A 21,662-nucleotide genomic window follows, 5' to 3' on the forward strand; every position below is an offset into this window, starting at 1 on the left:
ACATTGGCAAGCATGTGGCAGTCTTCGGAGAGAACCCTTGGTGTGACCTTGAAGCTGACATTCTGACAACCTGGGAGGACACTGCTCTCTGGGGGAGCTTGTCTGGGGCAGCGGGCAGGCCTGCTCCTGCAGCAGTTTCAGTTTGTCAAATCCAGTTATCAGCGATGGTCAGTAGGTGAGAGGTGATGGTCAGAGGTGAGGAGATCAGAAAAGGGCTAGGAGAACAAGACCCTGAAACAAGAATCAAAGGACCCCCTAGGTTGGGCCCCAGGACTCTTTATCCAAATGAGAGAAAAAATGTTACTCTGGGTCATTATTAAAAGTCATTTTAAGTGTGCTGCTCTGTATAGTTAAAATGTTTTCAAAGATCCTTGGGTTGGAGTGACGGCTTGCTGGATCCTTTTCAAGTTGGCTTTGCTGCTTGTTCCATTCTAAAAGCAACCAAATTATTTAGAGTTAAGTTGCAAGAAAGCAGGAATAATTTTCTTTGGCCGAAAAACATTATTTGTGTAATCGCTGGATACTCATTCAGACTCCGTGCCACACTCTCATTTTCCTTTACTCGCCTTGGCAAAACCAGCTGGTAGGGGAATGACAGGCACATGGAGGTGTTTATTTCTAAATTCATCACTCTCTTTCTTTGTCTTCCCTTTTCCTTAAACGTGGGATCAAAATATGTCTCATTTGAAGAACAACTTGGTTGCAGAAGTGACTACTGTTTCACTCAATGGTTGCATTATTTTTCTGCCCCAGTCTCCTCCAGGCAGCCCCGGGGACTCAGGCTTCCTGAGTATTACAGCCTTGTGTCCCTGCGATGTCACCGGGAAGAAGTAGGGCCAAAGTGCAAACGATGGGCAGCGAGGCCCAGGCGCTGATTGTCCCTGAAAGGATAACAACCCGGCCTCCAGTGGGGACATTGCTATATGTTACACTCCACCACTGAAATTGTTTTTCTTTTGCAGCTGAGCTTTTGAGAAACCCTTGGGAATTGCCCTGGGTTGAGCTGGATATTAGTGAAATTAATTCTCTTCTGTTCAGGAGAAAGGCGCTGGTGGGTCATGCTAATTGCTTCAGGCAGAGAGAACTCCTGGCTGTGTTGGAGTTTGTAACAGAAGAATGATAAGTAAGGCGGCCAGGAAAGGAAGTGTGGAAGGCTGCTTTGTAGGAGTTTCATTGATTTAGCATCTGTAGGGAAACCTTCTTTTTACAAAAAAAAAAAAGAATTTTTTTTTTGATTAGTGAACAGGAGAACATTCAAAACGAAGACAGATAGCGGCCAACTGGGAACGCTGTGCAGCCTGGAATAGCTTAGGCTGCTGTTCAATCATTTCCCCAAACAGGAAACCACAAAATGTTAGAGATTAAGGTCACTAGATCATTGGGAAAAGAGCATAACTTTGTCTGCAAAGTATTATGATGGATTGTAAATGGGCCAAAATATAAGCATAAATCTTTCGTCTAAAAATGCAACAACAAAAATCCAGACTTCTCACAAAAGCTCAGTTTGCTTTCCTGTTGTACGGAGAGACCAGAGCCTCCTTCTGCTGCGTTTCTGTAATTTTCCAAATAAGTAGGAGAGTAATCAGGGAAATAAAGAGAAAGGCTTTGCGTTCTCTGTCAGCAGCACATGTCGTTTCGGTTTGGATTTTTTTAAAAAGTTAAAGTTTAGATCATGTGACTTATTTTCAGTCTTGTGCTTTTATACAGGCGACAATGAAAATATAACAAAATGGACACATATACATTTCTGCCCCAAATCCCTTCTTTCAAGTGTTCAATTGTACAGTCACCATTAAAAGCACAAACGTCTTTTTTTTTTTTTCCCTTTTGAGTAGCATGTGGCAGGCACCCCCTAACTTGAAGTCAAAATCTGAGTTCAGAGGGTGTGAGATCTTCTTAGTTGAGTCTGAGGTAAACCGGCCTACAGGTGTCTGTAGCTGACACGGTTGGTTGCTTTATATGTGCCTGGGAAATATTTATTCTACAGAAGCAGCCGCTGTGTAAAATAAGGGTTAATCATCATCTGATTCTGTTGACTAGGTCTTCCCTAGGGGGACGTTTTCTTGCTGAGAGAGTTAAATCCATGAAAAAACTGCTGATTTATATGCATCCAGAAGGTGAAAATGAAATGTTAAAATGACTAGAGTTTAGAAAGATTTAAGTGAAACTGACTTTTTTAACCCCTCTTTTGAAGGAAAACTTAGAGAATGAACGAGTAAACTTGCCTCTGATTATTCACTGTTTTGGAAAGTTAAAAACAAAATCTGTAGCACTAGGAGGGTAGAAGTTACGTGTTGTTATATCTGTTCTCTTGATGCCCAGTCCTTAGTTTCTCCATAAATATTTGCTGTTGAGTAAATAGAAATTTTATATGAGCAGGTTAAACAAACAAAACACATTCCACATGTAAGTGAGCACGCTCTCTTTTCTCCAACTTGGACAAAAAGCCACCTCCCTTGCATTTCAGATGGAAGTGAAACTTACCTTCCTGTGGATCCAGGAAGGAAGTGAAATAAATGAGTAGAGTTGGATTGAGACCTATTGATCTTCCTTTTGTACCCATGACAAAGACACGGATACAGAGAAAGATGTTTCCCTGCTAAGAAGAACAATAGCATAAGCACTGAATAAATGACAACTGCCCTTGCACCTCCTGGCCAGCGGGGGGTGGGGGGGCACGGGGAAGAACACTCAGGAAGGGCTGTGTCTTAGGGGGACAATCACTGCACAGCTCTAGCTCCTTGTGGCCAAGTGGAAATACAGGCCTGGCGTGGTCAGGTCTCCCTATCTTTAAATGCTGGCATCTAATTACAAACACAGCAGTATGTGGACTAGATGAATATACCCTACATGCTAAATGCAGGCCCTACGCAGCCGATATAAAACTTTTGCACTCCACTATAGAAATTTATTTTTCAGATTATTCTTAATAAAGAGTAATAAAACCATCAATAAAACCCTGCCCATCAGGTTACAGGATCCTTTTACATCCCATACCCCATTTGGACCTCCCAAGAACTCTAGGATGTGGCTATTCCTCATCATATGAGCCAAAATTAAGGCTCAGGGTGAGCAGACGACGTCCCTAAGGTCATCCAGTAGCACAGACCTTGGGAGGCTGAGCCAGGGCTGGAGTTCAGGGCTCCGATCTGCAAGTGTCATGCTACTTTTATAAGCCCCTGCCATTTGTTTTGTCAAGTTGATGACCTAGTGCAGTTGTGTGAGAATTCTAACTCTTACATCCTAAATCACAGCTGTAATCCTCAGATAACAGCTCATTTGGAAATTGTGGAGTTATTTGAATAGCTATGTTGAACCATTCAAATGTGGTGATAATACTGATCACTAGCATTAATTAAATGTTTACTATGTGCCTGAGATGCAGAGTTTCACGTGCATTATGTTATGTAATTCTCCCAATGATCCTCTCTCCCATATGTTTCTCTTCTACCCATTTTACAGATGAGAAAACTGGGCTTTAGACAGGCTGAGTAACTTAATCAAGACAGTCTTGCTAGTAAATGCAGAGCTAGGTTTAAACCCAGCCTGTGCTCTTAACTGTAAACATGTATCTTTCATTCCAAAGGGTTATGCCTAAATTTAAGTTTGCTCCTTGAATGTGTTATTGCAAATAGAGAATAAACCACATCTTCAGTGTGTTCTTTGGGGTCGGGGGGGTGGGTAGTGACTTAGGCAGTGAGACAGTGTGGAAGAAGGGTTAGAAGCACACACTTTGGACTCAGGCAGATCTGAACTTGGATTTCTGTCACCAGTTGGCTCCCCTCCCTGCACCTCTGCCCTCTTGTTCCTAAAATGGGATAAATAATACCTGCCTTCTGGGGGTGTTATGAAATCATGGATGTAAAATGCTTAGCACAGCTCCTGCAACACAGGAGGAGTGAAAGGGCTCTACTGTTACTCCAAAGTGTCCTTTTAAAAGCTATACCCTTGACCATACTTTTCTAGCATTTAAGGATGGGGCGAAATTCTTTGTGATCTTTGAATCCCATGCTTCAAAACTGAAGGTTCCTTTAAAGGAGGAATTTTTAGATTTACGGTTCTGACTACCAAAAAAAGGCTGCTGAGACACCGTGCCCAATGTGTGTAAAATTAGTTACAAAAGGCATGTTATTTCCTGCATTTGAGTACCTAGAGTTCAGATTTACCCTGGCAGGATTTCTTCTTACTGTCAGCCTTTGTCTGGAGAGAGCGAGATTGCAATCAAGTGTTTGACACAGAAAGACCATCTGCATATTCTGAAGGTTTATTTTTGAAGAAGTGCTTTGTTGAGTCATTCTTCCAAGTCATTATCAAATTATCAACCTACCTGAAAAGGAGGAGGACTGACACTCACCTAACTTCTCTAATTTGTGTCTGGCACTGTGCTTAGAACCCTGTTCACGTTTTCTCATTAATTCTCGCTACAGTGGGATGTAAGTCTTGCAACTGCATGTCCAGAAAAGGGAACCAAAGCCCATGGAAGTTAAGCCATGTGCACAGGGATTCCCAATTACTGCCTGCTGAGGCATGTGATGTACTGGTCTGATGGTGTGTGAGTCTGGATTTCATGCTTTTGGCAACAGAAGCAACTATGATTACTTAAAGCATGAAAGGAACCGATCAGAAGACGTGATAGGTCCCAGAATTCATGAACAAACCGAAGAACTGGAGTGAGGAAAGATAGGGGCCAGGGAGACTCCGGGGATTTAGGTAGTAAAACTAATGAGCAGAGTCATGGGGAACGCTGTGTCACTCTGTCCACAATTGAAATTCCAGAGAAAGAGTGTTTGAGTGCCGTAGCTTAGGTCACATACTCATCCTTTACACAGAGGAGGAAGGACACTGATTGACATCCTCCACTAGCTGGGGCTGTATCCGTTGAGGGAGTAGAAATACAGTTACCAGGGGAAGGGCAAATGGACCTGGGCAAGCCAAACTGGCAGACCATCACTAGACAGCATTACGAGAGCCTTTAAAGAACACAACTGACTGAACCTTGTAAGTGTCAGTACGCCTTACTGTGCAGGGGCTGCGGGGTGGGGCGAGGGCTGAGAGCGCTCCATTCTCCAGGAACTGCTGCCCTCCCACAGCTGCTTGATCCCGGCCACTCCCTGCAGCAGAAGTGAGGCGTCTGTCACCAGCTGAATAACGTCCTTGCACCCATCCTGGTCCACAGAACCAAAGTGAGAAATGACTGAGAGATGTCCCCCGAGCTGGACAAACAGACCGATGTTGTTTCTGAACTGGAGATGCGAACTATATCTCAGAGTCCACCAGCTCTCTGTTTCCCGAGGCTTTGAGTAACCGTAAACATTTAGCTGTGGGAAATCAGTAAATGCTTGTCAGTTTGCAGGAGTTTAGCTCCTTTCTTAAGGTGTTCTAGGAAGAAGTTTGGAAGCCTGGGATCTAGGAGGCATTCTGGCACCTTACTGTGCTGCAGTTTCCTTCACAGAGAAGTGGAGGCGGGCCTTGTAACACTTCTCATCCTCACCCTGTGAAGCTGTATGAGAGTAAAGCCATATGTACATAAAAGCACTTTGTAAAGAACATAATAAAAATGCTTTTCTCATCTTTTCCTTTAGAAAAAAAAAAGAAAGGATGCTCATAATCCTAATCACCTTGTGCCATCTCCTGTAAATGCTTGAACTCTGGAATGAGTTTTTAAGATCATCTATGATCGAACTAAAGTTACACTGTTTACCGAGTTGTCATAAAAAAAAATTGAAAGCTGGTAATACTTGAGTTAATACAAATTATTCCTCTATAAAGACTTATCTTTTGCCACATTAAGGTGCCCAACCTCTTCGTGTTATTGTTTGTTTTATTATGTTTTCGTTATAGAAGCAGCCAAACCACATACACCTAAATGGCCTAGAAAATAGTCAAAACACATCACCCATACTTTGACTATCTTAACTGCTAGTATTCTGGTGTACTCTTTCCCCGAGTTTGAAGCATCTTTTTGAAATGCAGTAATTATAGAGCATGCACAGTGGAATCATAGTTTTTCATTGATGTTTTTAGTAAGTATTTTTCCATATCTTTGCATCACCATCAGTTTTAACAAACTAACCAGTCAGATCTCAAGTAGTAAAAGGAAAGAAAATTCTCTAAAAGAAGTGCCTCTACTCTTTACTGAGGCCTCACAGCTGACCCGAAAGGAAAGTGAGGACACGGGGTGTTCAGGGGTGCTCCCTGTGTTACTGGGAACCAGCTCCATCTGGCACTTTCTCTGCCCCTTGGTTTGTTAGAGTCACTCCTGACAAGGGAAGTGTAGCTAAAAGCTGCATTCATTTCTGTCTCCTCCTCTCTGTCTTTAGACCTTGTTACTTAAAATACCAGCAAGTCTCAAGGGAAGGTTTGCCCCAGACTGTCCCAGTTTTAGCCTGAAGGGCCTGCATCCTGGGAAACTCCTCCGCCCAGGGCAAACTGGGACAGTGGGTCACCCTACCAGGAAGACGTGGGTGAGCGTGCGTAGATCCTTCATAAGAGGCCAATCAGTTGAAGCTTAGGCCTTGTCCTGGAACTTCTCTGACGCTCAGGATGTGGGTGGTTATCACGTACCCTTTGGCTTCAGGACCACCCACCCCTGCGCTACACCCACCTGTCTTCTCCACTCACTGTCACTGGATCCTGGGATATCTTGTCCACTCAGCCCTGGAGGCATCCAAATGGGGTATTCCTGTGGGAGCTGATGAGAGTAAATGTGACATTTAGATAAATATAGAAGCTCTGGGATTCTTACATTTAATGCTAGCAGCCTTAAATGCCAGCTCTGAAATCACTTCACTTGATCATTAACCTGATTTGTTTTTTGTTGCATTTGAGTTGCGTGTCCTTGAGAAGTTGAAAATGTTTTCCCGTCTTTGCAAACGAAGGATTTCCATTTGCCCCCCAAAGTAGATCTTCTGCACATCATATGTACAAAATAATGCAGTCCAGCCCTTCGCTGCCTCATTCTGGAGGGTTAGTACTTTTGTGTATGCTGAGTCTTGAGAAACCAAGGAGACAGCTCAGGGATGGGCTTTGCTTCAGTCCAGTTCAACAAACATGTACCCTAATGCTGTACGTATGTATCAGCCTGCTTTTGCTGTAACAGCTGGATTTTGCTATCATCTCTCCAAGATGAAAAACTCAAATCAATTTCAAAATACACTGATGATAGTAAGGTAGCAAGATACAGTCAGAAAGATGCAAACTTCATAGTGGCCACACAGAGGAAAAACAGCTAGATACACTTGTGTGTGTGCTAATCAGCATCTTCTCATTGAATTCTAGAAGAAGAATTGCTTTATAGACAATTATCTTTGTTAATCAGCTATAATCAGCCCTTCCTAGAATGGTGAGGTAGTTAAGCCTTGTTTGCTGGTACAGATCATATATAATTGTTTCCATACTATTGGCAAAAGAGCCGTAGGAGATTTGCATGGAACCTAAGTACTCAAGGTCTTTGAGGCAATTTCTTTGTATAAACAATGCAAATTTTTATTGCTATAGTTGAGTTGAGTTTTTTTTAAACAGGCTTTAAATCTATCAAGATTGTGGTAGGGGGAGGGGTGGTGGTCTGCTTAGGAGAGTGGAGGTGGTGATGGTGACTGAGTAACATGAAAGACTCTGTATTCCTATAGAGGGGGCCCAGGATTCTTTCATCTTAGGTTGAATCCTGGCCCACTGCTGCTTGAGGATTTGGAGTGTGTAAAAGTCCTGGGCTTTTTAATTATGTGTAAGCCTTTTAAGAACCCTATACCAGGAGGGCAGAGATGAAAACATATGCAGTGAAACATTTTATATCCAATTTGAGGATTCAACCAAAGGTCTTCACTTGAGCCAAACCAGAGCTTCCCAATAGATCAAAGGTAGCATGGAGTCTAAGAAAATCTCTTTGTTGGACAATATCTTTTGAGAATCAGTATTGTGTTGATTGCAAAAAATAGCCAAGGAAGAGATGAAAACAGAGGGGAACATTACTCAGATTTCCACCACCAAAATTAATCAATTATATTCATTTTTTTAAAGTTTCATTCTATGTATGTAAGGAAGCATATCAATTTTATACATTCATAATGGTGATATATATTTGGCATTCAGCTTTCACACTTAACATGACACGATAAGCGTTTTCCACGTTGCTTTGTAGTTTAGTCAAACATTTTAAATTGTTTTGCGATATCCCATAGAATTTCTGTACCATGGTTATTTAACCACTCACTAATATGAAACTGTTAGACTGTGTTCAAGTTTGTCATTATAAAGATTTAATGAATTTTTAAAAATTTCTTTGGGCTTATTTGCATAGAATTTAGTCCACAAACTGGGATTTCTGGGACAAAGAGTCTCAACATTTTAAAGTCTTTGCGTTAAAAATTGGTCATTGCTTTCCTGAAGAGTGGTGCCATTTTATGCTGTCACCAGTAGCTTCACAACGTCATCAGCATTGGGTATTACCTGAATTCTTTTTCAAGCTAATTGAAAGTTATTTGGGAGGAAAAGATAAGAGTTGCCCCAGAGTTTCTCATACAACTTGGCTAAAAAAAAATCTATTTGAGGCATTTGAAGGACATTCCTCATTGTTGACAAGTGGCTATCATATTTAAGACAAGGAGGAAGTGGCATGGCAGACATCGTGGTTGCCTTCAATAAGTAACAAATCTGAGGCACCTGCATCTATCTGTCTGCCTCTAGAAAATTATAGTTGCCACTGAAATGTAGGAGGGGAAAGTAATATGGATTAGCAACCGTGAGAGAGAATGTCCAGCTTGCCAGCTGCTGCAGTGCCTGAAAGTGAAGTTAATGAAATGCAGGCCTTATGAAAATCCTAGGGTGTAGTATTCCTTAGTTCCACTGAAATGTAACCTTCTTCCTTAACATAGCTGTACATCCAAGTAAAACCTGTATCACTCGGGAATGCAACCAAATGCTTTTGCAACCAAGAGAGATATGTGCATATTCCTATGAAGAATCAAACTTTTGGAAGAATGCAATGGTTGAGGCAAGGCTTGAGTTTTTTCAGGTTGTTGGTGTGTGTAGCCAACTGTAAGAAAATGACCTCACTGATCTGCTGGGCTGGCCTCTCTGAGCCGTATTATCAGAGAAGCTCACGTTCCCTTTTCTCTCTAGGTTGCACTATCTGTACCTTCACTGACTGGCTTCACCAGCTGACTCCTGCATTTGCCCATGGCTCAATTTCATTACAGGTTCTAATCTACAATGGGCAACTAGACATCATTGTGGCAGCTCCCCTGACAGAGCGCTCCTTGATGGCCATGGACTGGAAAGGATCCCAGGATTACAAGAAGGCAGAAAGAAAAGTTTGGAAGGTCCTTAAATCTGATCATGATGTGGCTGGTTATGTACGGCAAGCGGGTGACTTCTGTCAGGTATGAAAATGCTTCTGGGCATGCAGGTTGTGGGAATGGGATAGTGGGATTGAAACAAAGCCTGAATACCAGTAAGGAAGGGTCAGCCTTCAGCAACGTCATAAAACAGCCAAAATGTGTCTTCTGTTGCCCTTCTTTCCACAGAGAAGGGAGGTGTGAGTTCATATGAAAATACAAATACTTAATGTTATGACAAAAGTTGACAGACACAAGTGTAGGTACTGTTAAGAGATATGGTGAGAATTAAAAAGATCATACTCAGCCCCAGAAGGTGAATAATCAGTGAGAGAATTAGTTGATTTGGGAACAAAAGAGAGCTTGAACAAATTAGATGAGGAAGATTCAATGAAATGTCCTTTGGCAAATCTGTGATCACATTTGTGTATTAGACATGGAGCCTCGGGACAAAGTCTCTCTATCTGATGCCCTAGTGTGACCTCTCCTTTAAGGGTCAGATATTACTCTGGCCAAGGCTGTCCACTGCACCTCCGATTTGCAGGCCTCAGCTCCTTTAAAGATGAATAGGTTTTCTTCCATGATTACACGATGATTACACTGTTTACCTATGAAAGTTTTTGGAGAAATTAAGAAAATCCCTAAGATTTACTTAATCAAGAGGAAGAATTTAATCTTCTGGACTTGATTTTCTTCCCCTAGTTTTTTATGTGAGGCAACATTGGGACCTCAGTTCACCTTAATGTAGTCCAATTTATTAATTTTTTCCTCTATGTTTAGTGCTTTTAATGTCATATTTAAGAGAGCCCCAAGGCTATGAATATATTCTTTTTGTTATTGTGGAGAAGCTTTATTGTCTTACCTTTCACTTTTGGATCAACAGTCCAGGTGGAATTGATATTATATGTGGTGTATGTGTCAAGGCTCTTTTTATTTTATTTTTTTTAAGGTTCTTTTTAATCCGTAGAAATAGTCAAACAGTCTAGTGCCATATTGAAAAAAGCGTTCTCCTCCCACTGCTCTACGGAGTCACCTTTGTCGTAAATCAGGTAGCTGTGTATGTATGGGTTTGTGTCTGTTCTCTCTAGTCTAGTCCATTGGCCTGTTTGTCTATCCATAAGACAATGTCATAGTGTCCTATTTGCTATAGCTTCAGTGTAACTCTTGATAACTGGTAATCTAAAACCTCCAACCATGTTGTTCTTTTTCTTCAAGACTGTCATGGTTTTTCTTGGCCTTTTGCATTTCCGTGTAAGTTGTAGACTCAGTTTTTCAGTTCTACAAAAATTTCTGCTGAAATTGTGTTTGGTTTTGCATGAAAACTTTATATCAATTCTAGGAGTGTTCATACCTTTACAGTATTGAATATTCAAAACCATGCACATGTTATATATTAATAACATGTTCCTTTATTTAGGTCTTCTTTAATTTTTCCCAATTATATTTTATAGTCTTCTGTCTAGAGGTGTTGTATATCTTTTGCTACAGAATCCCAGGTACTTGGTGGAGTTTTTGATGCTATCGTAAATTGTATGATTTTAGAAACTCCATTTTATAATTGTTTATTTGCTGGTACCATAGATATACAACTGAGTTTTTGCAGTGACTTTGTGAGCAATAATCTTGCTAAATTTATTAATTTCAGTGATTTGTAAATTCTTTTGCATCCTCTACGTATGTAATGACAATTATTGTCCTCTGTGAGCAGTTACAGTTCTATTCCTTTCTCTTCAGCAGTTTTACTGCTTATTTCTTTTCCTGGCCTCACATCATGAAGACTTTTATGAAGTTGAAGGGAGGTGGTGATAGTGGGAATCTTTGCCTTAATCCTGTGCCAGAAGGGATGTTTATTACTGGGATTGGGTTACTACTGTTTTATTTAGAATATTTGTGTGTATGCGCTTGAGAAAAAATAGGCCTATAATTTTTCTTTCTTACACTGTCCTTTCCAAGGTTTGGGATCAGGGTTATGCTGGCCTCATAAAATGAGTTGGGAATCATCTCCTCTTTTTCCAGTGTCTGAAATAGTATCTTTCAGTGTTAGGGGATTTATTGGTGAAGGGTTAGGGCCTGAAGGTTACTTTGAGTGAAGGTTTTTAATTGCAGCTTCATTTCTGTAATAACTATGGGATTAATCAAATTTCTATTTTCTATGGTGTCAATTCTTATAGGTTGTATTTTTTTTTCCGGTATTTTTTCTTTTGATCAAAATTTTAAAATTTATTGGCATACGGTTGCTTTAATAACATCACTTTACTATCGTTTAATGTCTCTTAAAATCTGTAGTGATATTACAATTTTTGCTTCTCTTGCCCAGAGTTTAAAAATGCTATTATTTTCTTCAGAGAACCAATTTTTATCTTTAGATCCTTGTTGTAGTCTTGCTCTATTTTGTTAATTTTTACTTTTATACCTGTTGTCTTATTGCTATTATTTTCCTTGTGTGTGATTTACTATTCTTAAAAAAATTCTAATATGCATATTAGAACATGAGTTTTCAACCTTTCTTCATTTCTATTATTGCACACTAGGGTAATGAATTTGTTACTCAAAGGAGGGGGGAAATAAAAGCAGAAAACAAGCATATATACACATTAACAAATAAGGTAACATCAGAAAATAAAACTGGATGATGTGAAAGAGCATGAGTGGTAGTGGGATAAGGACCACTTTGGATGGTGGATCCCAGAAGCCTCTCTGAAGAGGTGAGACAGTAGGACATGTGCAGACGTGGGCCAGAGTTTCTCTGCAGAGAACATCTAGATGTGCCAAGGGGCAGAAACGAGCTGGATGTGCCTGAGGAAGGGAAGGAGGGCCAATGGGTCTGAGAGGTAGTGAGGAATAGGGAAAAGGGGGAGGCAAAGCCAGACAACTGGCTGTGGCCACATCACATGGGACCTTGTGGGTCAGGGCAGAGTTTGTACCCAGAAAGCTAATTATATCCCATATAAATTATATATATATATATATATATATATATAAAATGTATGTATATGACATGTATTCTGTCCTCTGGAACTTCATTAAACCTCATCCAGTAGATTGAGCTCTGAACTTGAAGTCCCAACTTCTTGTTTTGGTTTGACATCCCTTCCAGTACAAATTCTGAGTTGATTCATGCTATCTTGTTTGGTATCAGGACCCTCTACACACACACACCCTTAAGTGAGATCTTTTCTCTCACAAGGAAAATTTTGCTCGTTGATATCTTTCTGTTGGGGAGAATTTTTTACCCCAATTGCTGCCTAGTTTAGGAATGATCATTGTTACTGAATCAAACAGTGTGCAGTATTAGGTTATATATACATGTGTGTTTGTGTGTGTGTGTGTGTGTGTGTGTGTGTGTGTGTTATACCTATAACATATGTAGAGATAGTATAATAGAGTGGTTAGAGACATGAGCATTTGAGTTGGGAAGACCATGGCTTACATCCTGAGTCTTTTACTGAACAGCTATGTGACCACGGGCAAGTGTTTTACCTCTCTAAGCCCTGACTTCATCTCCTATAAAATAGGGATGGGGATAGCAATAATACCTACCTGCTGTGGACTGAATTGTGTCTCCCCAAATTCATATGCTGAGGCCCTAACCTAGGATGTGACTGTATTTCCAGAAAGGGCATATGAGGAGGTAGTTAAGGTTAAGTGAGGTTGTAAGGGCAGCTCCTTGATTCTATGGCATTAGTGTCCTTATAAGAAGAGACACCAGAGAGCTCTCCAACCCCTCTTCTCTCTGCCATGTGAGGATGCAGCCAGAAGGCAGCCAACTACAAGCCAGGAAGAGAGCTCTCACCAGAAACCCAATTAGCTAGCACTTTGACCCTGGACTTCCCAGACTCCAAAACTGTGAGAAATTTCTGTTGTTTAAGCCACTCGGCCTGTAGTATCCTCATAGGGTTGTTGAGGGGATTTAATTAGCGCGTTAGCGTAGAGCAGTCCCTGACTCATAGGAAATGCTTGCTGTTGTTATTGTTACCGTGGAGCATGTATAAGACTATACATAACAAAAGGAAAATTATAAATAGTAAAGATCAGGGAATATGTTTGATTGTCCCTTACAGAAAATCAACCGTTAGAGGAAAGCTGGAATATTAATATTCAGGCCATTATAGGCAGACATGAATGCCGAGCTGCCGGGGAGCAACGGACACGTCCCTCCCCCTCCGTCCCTTGAGTCTGCAGCACCACTTTATGCTGAGAATCCCACCAGGCACACTCAGCGTGTCCTGCAGACCCTTTGATGGCTGCCGCAGCCACCTGTTACTTTACATCCCCCAGACCAGCCTTGTGAAACGCCCCAGTGCCTGGCATCACACCTGTGTCCTGCCCAGCGCCATGCATGGGACGCCCAGCTTGGGAGGCCAGACTGGGGCTGCTGGGAAGTGTGTGCCACAGAGGTGGGAGAAGAGCCGCCCCTACTCAGAAACTTGTGCAAATATCACACGAAGCCCACTGACTCTTGTGCATGCAAAACACATTGAGAGGTGAAATGGCACTCCTCCGGCTGCCAAAACCCGGGTAACAAAAGAAGCGAGGCTCACATATGTTTGTGATAGAAGTGTTTTACTGCACGGCGAGGGAGCTGCATTTTATGTCGGTGATTTTACAATGTTGGCAGCGCTCCTTCTCCTTAATGTCTCAGCGTAGGATGAGGGTGTCGTGGGGAGATCGGGGGCGGGGGGATGAAGGAGGGAAAAGAGCTCCAGTGTTCTTAAAGGCGTTCTCTGTGGATTGAGGGTACCGTTCAAATGTCAGGCCAGACGTCTGATAATGCAGAAAACGGGCCTCAGCCATGGACTTGGCTTTTTCACATTAGACACACAAAACAGAAGCGTGTGTACGCATCGGCCAAAAAAGAAACCTTGCTCTCTGCCAAACCCTACAGCTCTTAATTTAAAAACTGAAACCAAAGTCGACTTGTCTCCGATGGTTCCCTAAAATGTCCGCTTAAAGGAATGACAGCTCTCCCAGGGGAGCGTCAGGGTACTGAGATGGGGAGCGGTTTTCTCCCTGGATTCCTGTCAAGGGATGCTCAGGGAAAACCAGCCAGCTCCAGCCAGCCTTCAGATGTCAGGTGAACAGTGACTGCTGTTTGCTTCCCCTTATAGGTCCTGGCCTCGTTACCTGTACCATTCTAAGACACGGAATCTGCCTTTTTATTTCACCTGAGAGTAAGGGGCTTTTCTGAGCCTTAGTTCGTTCATCTGTAAAATGCAAGCTTTGGACTGAGTTGCCTCTAAGGTACCTTCAAAGGAAAATCTGAACTAGCTATATTTTTCATTAATACCCAGAGGGGCTCAGTTAGCAAGCAGAATGGAATAGGACAGTGGCTGTCAGTGTGTGTGCACGTGTGTGTATGATTTTAGTAGTGTTACAGGGTTGATCAAAGGTCTAATCCTCTTTCTCCTTGGCTGGTGGCAACCCACATCCATCACTGTCAAGGCCACCCTGCCGCTCGTTTGGGGTCTTTGTTTGCCCTTCTCCGAATGTTAAAGGTGCTGTTCATGATCTGTTTTGATGTTGCCACTACTTTTGAAATGCAGGACATTTTGTTCTTATATCTTTGAATCGTCATTTCAACCCCCAAAGATGTTTCAATGCCACGTTTATCAATATAAAATTTTAATCAGAATAATACCAACACTGATGAATTTCTTTAAAAACATCTTTCTGGAAAAAACTTCATGAAGCTAAACTTTCTGAAGAAAGCACTGAAACTGTTTTAATTCTTTTCTATCTTTATTTCATTGAAAACACTTTTATTCAGACTGATTATTTTCCATTTAAAAGGAAGATTTGAGTCACTGGTCAATTTTCATTCCTATACAGTCTTACTGGGCATAGCTTCTCTTATCATGCGTTTTGCATGATTTCCAACAAGTCTTTCTTCCCGATTGCAATTTCAGTCATTGCTATTTCTATTTTATGTTTTCGTGATCGATACAGTTCAGGTTATGCAATAATACTTACAATCCATCCTGTAAGTAGCATTTTACAACTGAAGGAAATTTTAGATCTCATTTTCCAGGTGGAGAAACTGAAGCCCACAGTTTAAGTAACTGTCCCAAAGTCTCCTACCTATTTCAGGTCTGAGCTGAGGTTAGATTCCAGGCCTCCTGGCTTCCAGCCCAGTGGTTTTCTACTTCACAAGGGCACTCACCCCTGGAATGATGGATTGGCAGTGGTAAGCTACTACAGTTAAAATTGGAGCCTGCGTACATATCAGCCATAATTAAAGCAGGCCTGAGAAATAATGTATTTGCATCTAGTGTTAGCTCTGGAGTCACGTGTGTGCCTACCGCCTATAGACAGACAGAGTATCAGGGTTTTTTAAAAGGTACTAGAGCTTAGTAGGTGGTGAGTTTCATCCAGTGTTAAGAAAGGTTTGTGGAGAGGCGAGTGGGTACAGCTCAGTGGTAGAGCTGCATGCTTAGCATGCACAAGGTCCTGGGTGCAATCCCCAGTAGCTACATTAAAACAATAAAGGTTATGGCTTAATTAGGGAACTTCTGATGTTAATAAAAGAACAGATGCTGAAATTGGCTAAAATGAGCAGAGAAAACATGGTGGGCAGAGCCTCAGAGTAAGAGCATACAGAGCAGGGCAGAGCACACCGTCTGGAGCCTGGGAGAGAAACTGAAAAGGGATCGTGGGGCCTTGCAAAGGGGTGAGTATTCTATTATTTAAGCAAGCTTTGGCCAGGGAAGTGGGCATTGAAGGGTTTCTCTCCAATTTTTTTTTTTGTGGTAAACTATACATAACACAATTTGCCATCTTAACCGTTTTTAAGTATCCAGTTCAGTGGTATTAAATGTATTCATGTTGTGGAGCTGTCACCACCATCCATCCCCACAGCTCTTTTCATCTGGTAAAGCTGAGACTCTGTAATTAAACACCAACTCCCCATTCCCCCTTCACTAGCCCCTAGCAACCACCACTGTACCTCTGTCTCCGTGAATTTGGCTCCTCTAAGTATCTTAGGTAAGTGGACGCATACAGTGTTTGTCACCATGGAAGATGTTTAAGCGCATTTTCAAAGATGTCCTTTGGGAAGTTTAAAATGGCGGCAATAGGGTGACTTCAGAGTGGAGAGAGGTCAGAGGAGGAGGATCCCTGGGAAGTGGGGAGTCATGTTAAGAGCTGGTTTGGAAGAAGGTTTTCCACCTGCTTCCCAACACCACTTTCTTGACACCTGATTCTGAACTCCTGAAATAGAAGCGATTAGCTTTGTTATGTCCAAGCTGTTGGAGAGATGGTATTTCTTTTGTAGCTAAAGCAACTTAAAAGCTCAGTAGCCACAGGGAGAGCCTGGCATGCTGGTGTCATCCTGGTGCCCTCCTCAGGCAGCCACAGCGAGCTCCCCAGCCCCCTATAGCACAAGCCCTGAGCCATGACTTACACTTTGACCTTGACCCGGATTTGGCTTGTGGAGTCCTCAGGCCTGCAGTCTGTCACATTCTCCTCAGGGGCTTCTCCCTGAGTTTCTAGCAGGGATCAGACCTCCTGCCAGGGGTTATGTACAGAGAATCCAAAGGGGGAGCCCACCACCCTCAAAGCGTGACTGTTTTGGAGAGTGTGACCAAGGGAAGGCAGTCTGGGGTAATGAGAGGAAGATGTACTATAGACTTAGACCAACCTGTGTGAATTTCAGTTTTTACCACTTACTTGCTGTGGGCTGGTCGCTGGTTCAGTTCCTTCATGGGGGTGTCGGGAAGGCCACTAATGAGACACTGAGGATGGCTACTGACCCTTCAGCATTTGCAAGCCCTCAGGCCACTGGGCTGCCACATACTTTCTTCTCCACAGCTTGATGGAATACTTGGAGCTCCCCTGTAAATGATGTGCTTGTATTTACTAATTTATAAATGAAGAAACAGAAGTTTCACCCGGGAAACTTGCTTAAGGCTTCAAATAACAGTAGTAGCTGAGATTTGGCAGCCCACATCCGGAACTTTCCCCTGCACCACCGGGCCTTAAGTCCCTATCAGGGCTGTGGAACGGGAGGGATGGTGTACCCTGATTGGCCAGCCTAGGCTGCGTGTCTGCCCTTGGGGTGTGTGTGAGGTGTGGTGACAGAGGTGGGGGCGGAGTCTTGGTGGCGGCCAGTGTATTTGGCAGCACATCCAGTCCACACAGAAGACTGTTTTCTAAAGGGAAGCAGAGTGCTTACAAGAGGAGGAGGATGGGGGAAGCCTGGTGTGCAGACAGAAGCAATAACAACCACAGCTTCCTAATTGTGCTTTTCTGAAACTAACATTAACTGTTTTGTTTCTTAAAAAATGGAGGAAAGAACAACCACAGTCCTTTGAGTGGAAAGGAAAGTCAGGCTAGGATTTTAAGGTTTCCACGGACCATCCACAGAGGGAATGACAGAGAGCTGCCACCTGCCTCTCTTGGACTTAAGTCATTTTTTTCATTTAGAATTTTAAACAGCTTAGGGAGCATTAGGGACTATTTCTGAAGGAACCCACAGTTCCAAAGAGGTCTTCAGCAAGTCCTTGGTTGCACTGACAAAAATCTGAGTCAGCAAAGAGCAATAAATGTAACTTCTGCATTGGATTAGTTGAAAAGGGATGAGAAGTTACAACAATATTTAATGGAGGATAGTAACTGTTAAACAGATTTGAGATAGTGATTACCAGATGCAGCTAATTCCTAGAAAAATGTTTTGGCTTTGGTACAGAAATTGTTCAACTGAAACTTTCTCTCTCTTCCAACTTCGCTGATTTCCGCAAAGAGGGATGATTCTTGGGTTCTTTGTCTCTATCTTCCAAGCCTGGAGAAGATTCGTCTGTCCATTTATGGGAATCAAACTATGACGAAAACCAGAACATAGCAATCAAACCATACCCATGCCCTCAGTGATAATACTTGCTGTCATCAGAGAGCTTCCTGGCAGTCACAAGTTGGGTTCTCCAGCAGGAGACACTGGAGGCCAAGTTCAGTGTGTGGGATGTTTATCAGGGATTAACACCTTTGACAGGAAGCAGAATTGGCAGAGGAGAAAATCAAACTATGGTACACGCCTGACAAACCTTGGCCACCCTAGCAGGGAGCTCTAGAGGGAGAAGTTTCCACCAGAGCATCTTCCATCAGACAAAAATGATCAGGCCTTTATACCCTCCACCTCACTCAGTCACCCAAAATGGGCTGCCCTAGAAAGGGCATCATTTTGGCAAAGGCGGTGCCCTGCAGGCGAGGCAGACCCTGAAGTGGCTGACAGCTGGAAGCTGTCTGCTACTAGACTCCCCGCAGCTGGGCCACAAGTCCATCCTTGAAAGTGGATCTGATGATGCAGCTCTGTGTTTACCACAAAGGCCACCCAGATAATGTAGTTGCAAGCCCTCAGGGTTTGTGGTGGGGTGAGGGAAGGGGAGACAGCAGCGGGAGCTGGTGGTTTGCCTAAGACAGCATGGGATATTGGTCTTCCTTTGTTTGCATAATGTAAGCTATCGCTTAAGCTCTCAGTGTAATTATGTCTTCCATCTGCATTAGAAAGATGGATACAGCCTTGTTTTTCAATTCCTATGGAGATTCCAGGGAAAAGAATAAAGAATTGTCGGTAAATATTTCCCTTTTTCAGTTATTTATTACAGAATAAGAAACTGCTCCAAAACTTACTGACGTAACACAACAACAATTTATTATTTCTCACAATTATGTGGGTGGAATGAGCTCAGCAGGGTGGTTCTTCTGATGTGGGGTAGACTTAGGTCCCATGTGCAGCTGCATTCAGCTGAGAGTTTGGCTAAAGCTGGGGCATCCAAGGCAGTCTCCTCTCCTCCAGCACTCTCCCCACATGACCTCTACTCACATAGCTTCCTGGCCTGGACTTCAGAGTATGGTGGCAGGTCTCCCAATCTGAGAAGCAAAAGATGCTTAACCTTTTAATGCAAGAGTTCAAAAGTCCCAGAATATTATTTTCATTGCATTTTCTTGGTCAAAAGCAAAGCACAGAGTAAGGCCAGATTCCCCTTGATGGCAAGAATGGCAAGAATTTGGGGCCATCATTATCCACTACATTTTCCTAAACCAGTGTGTCTCAACCCTTGCAAATATAGATTCCCAAGGCCTATTTCCAGATATTCCAACCCCAGTGGTCTGGGGTAGGACCTGAATATTAATTAAGCCTCTTAGGGAATTTAATATGCAGCTGGTCCCAGGGAACCCCAAACTGTGATGTCTTTTGTTGCTCTGTTGATACTTAAATGGCTTCCATCTCGCAGAAATCCTGTGTGGCTTATGTTTGGATAAACTTCCGTTCTGATGCCTAAAGGGTATTCTAAGTCCTGACCTATTTTACTTTCTTACAGACCAACCAGAAACCTGAGAACATAGTTTTACTCTTAACAAACCAGCCATTGATCTGAAGCATCAAGTTTAGAAAAGTGTCCTCTAGTCAATAGGATTTACTGGTGTGGCTCTGGTTCTCTGAAATCCTCAGCCAAAACCTTAAGCTAAATTTTGAACCTCAGTTCCCTGCCATGCATTGTAGATTTACAAGTGGTCTTTGTTCTCCTCAAAACACTGATAGACCATAGGTAATTTAGACTTGTAAAAAACTCTTTTATTTACTCAAAACATTCGCTTCCTTTTCCCAGCAGAGTTCTGTCCTCTGCTGAAATGATGTGGTTCTCGTGTGCAGTCTTCAGAGAGTAATGTGCCTTTGTTACTTTCCAACAAAGATACAATTAGATCAAGCGGGGTCTCCTGTAAACGTCATCTGGAGAGTTCTCAGCAAGGATGTCCGCCAGTCACAGTGAATTTGTTTTTGGATATTAATTATTGATCAGATAGTATCATGGATTGATATAATTAGTTCCATGCCAAAGCAAAAAATAAAAATGCAGTGATTTAGACTGAAGTCTTATTGGGAGTAAACTTAGCACTTCTATTAGGCGATCATTAGATTACTTAATACAGATTCCTAGTCTGGGGAACGGTTTGTGGTTAAGATTCAAGGGGTCAATGAACTTAGAAGGGAAAAAAAATGCATCTTTATTTTCAATAACCTCTAACTGAAACATCATTTCCTTCCATTATGAATTAAGAAATTTAGCATTTCCTTCCATTATGAATGTAGACAACAAACCACAGCAGTATGAGCAGTGCCTTTGACTTTGTCACCATACAAAGTAGAGATATGTTCATATCAAATACAGACACTGTTGCAAATAGCTTGAAACAACGCTTACGACCATCACCACTTTAAGTTACAGTAGTTATCAGACCCACTGGCTGCTCTTCTTGAATGTGTTCATATAGAAATATGTATGTTGCTGTATCACAACTTGATGTTTTAGCATTTTGATCATTTCAACATAATGGCTTCATTTGTAATCTATATGAGTATATATATATGTATGTGTGTGTGTGTATAATATGTATACACACACATATATAAGTGAATCATGTATTTAAAAACACTATTCTGAGAGGTGTCTATAGGCTGCGCCAAACAGTCCATGGTACAAAAAAGACAAAGAACCCATGCATTAGACTATCTGAATTGTTGAAAATAATCTATAGCCCCTCCCCAGCCCAAAACCCAGACCACCTTTGGTGACCTCAGATTGAGAAGTTATGAGCTTGAATTTTATTTCTTGTTTATCGCCTTGGTGATTCTCAGTACTTCTATTATCACCATACTCAAGTAACATTATAGTGTAGGGTTTAAAAGAATGAATACTGTGTTAGACCTGGATTAGCTCCCAGCTCCACCACTCACTAGCTGTGCGACCTTAGGCAAGTTACTTAACCTCTCTGAGAGGTTCTCATCTGTGAAGTAGAGATGACGGTAACACTTCCCTGCCTTGGGAAGGATTAATTATTAGGATTAATTAAGATAACGCTTATATATTACTTGATACGTTGTCCACCACCTAGTAAGTATTAAATATTTACTTCTGTTGCCTTTATTGAGCTCTCCTAGCATGAATCTGTTTTCACAGGGCAAGAAGCACCCCCCAGCCCCAGCTAATAGAGTCCTTAAGAGATATTATGTCTAAGGCTCAGATGATGGAACAGGCTAAGTGTTATTCATCAGATGGGTCTGGAACTGGGGCAGTTGCATCAGTTTCAACTTCACCATAACAAGGAGACTGTCTTGGTGGGAAGCAGAGGAGCCTGGGGAAGTGTTCCCATTCTGCTGCATGGCACTCTGACAATAGTAAATAAAAGTCGTTAAGTTAAGTGATGAGATGTTTCTAAGGCACTGAGTCCCTTGTAGGCTAACAGTAATCTGAAACATCCTTGTTGACAATAAATCAACAGGGATCCAGCCTTTATGCTTTTGTTCTGATTTTTTTTTTTCTATTTGTACTGAGCTTA

The 21,662-nt window shown here is 42.1% G+C and overlaps 1 protein-coding gene across 9 annotated transcripts in view; it reads left to right on the top strand.

Annotated features, from left to right (window-relative positions):
- CPVL (carboxypeptidase vitellogenic like) overlaps positions 1–21,662 on the top strand; it is a 111,376-nt gene that overhangs the window by 72,626 nt on the left and 17,088 nt on the right. For all 9 annotated transcript variants that reach the window (XM_015237290.3, XM_072964755.1, XM_015237291.3 and 6 more), the window contains one exon: positions 9,195–9,377. In XM_015237290.3, the coding sequence (XP_015092776.2) occupies positions 9,195–9,377 (183 nt within the window). The remainder of the gene's footprint in view (positions 1–9,194; positions 9,378–21,662) is intronic.

Source organism: Vicugna pacos, chromosome 7 (assembly GCF_048564905.1).
Source record: "Vicugna pacos chromosome 7, VicPac4, whole genome shotgun sequence".
NCBI lineage: Eukaryota > Metazoa > Chordata > Mammalia > Artiodactyla > Camelidae > Vicugna > Vicugna pacos.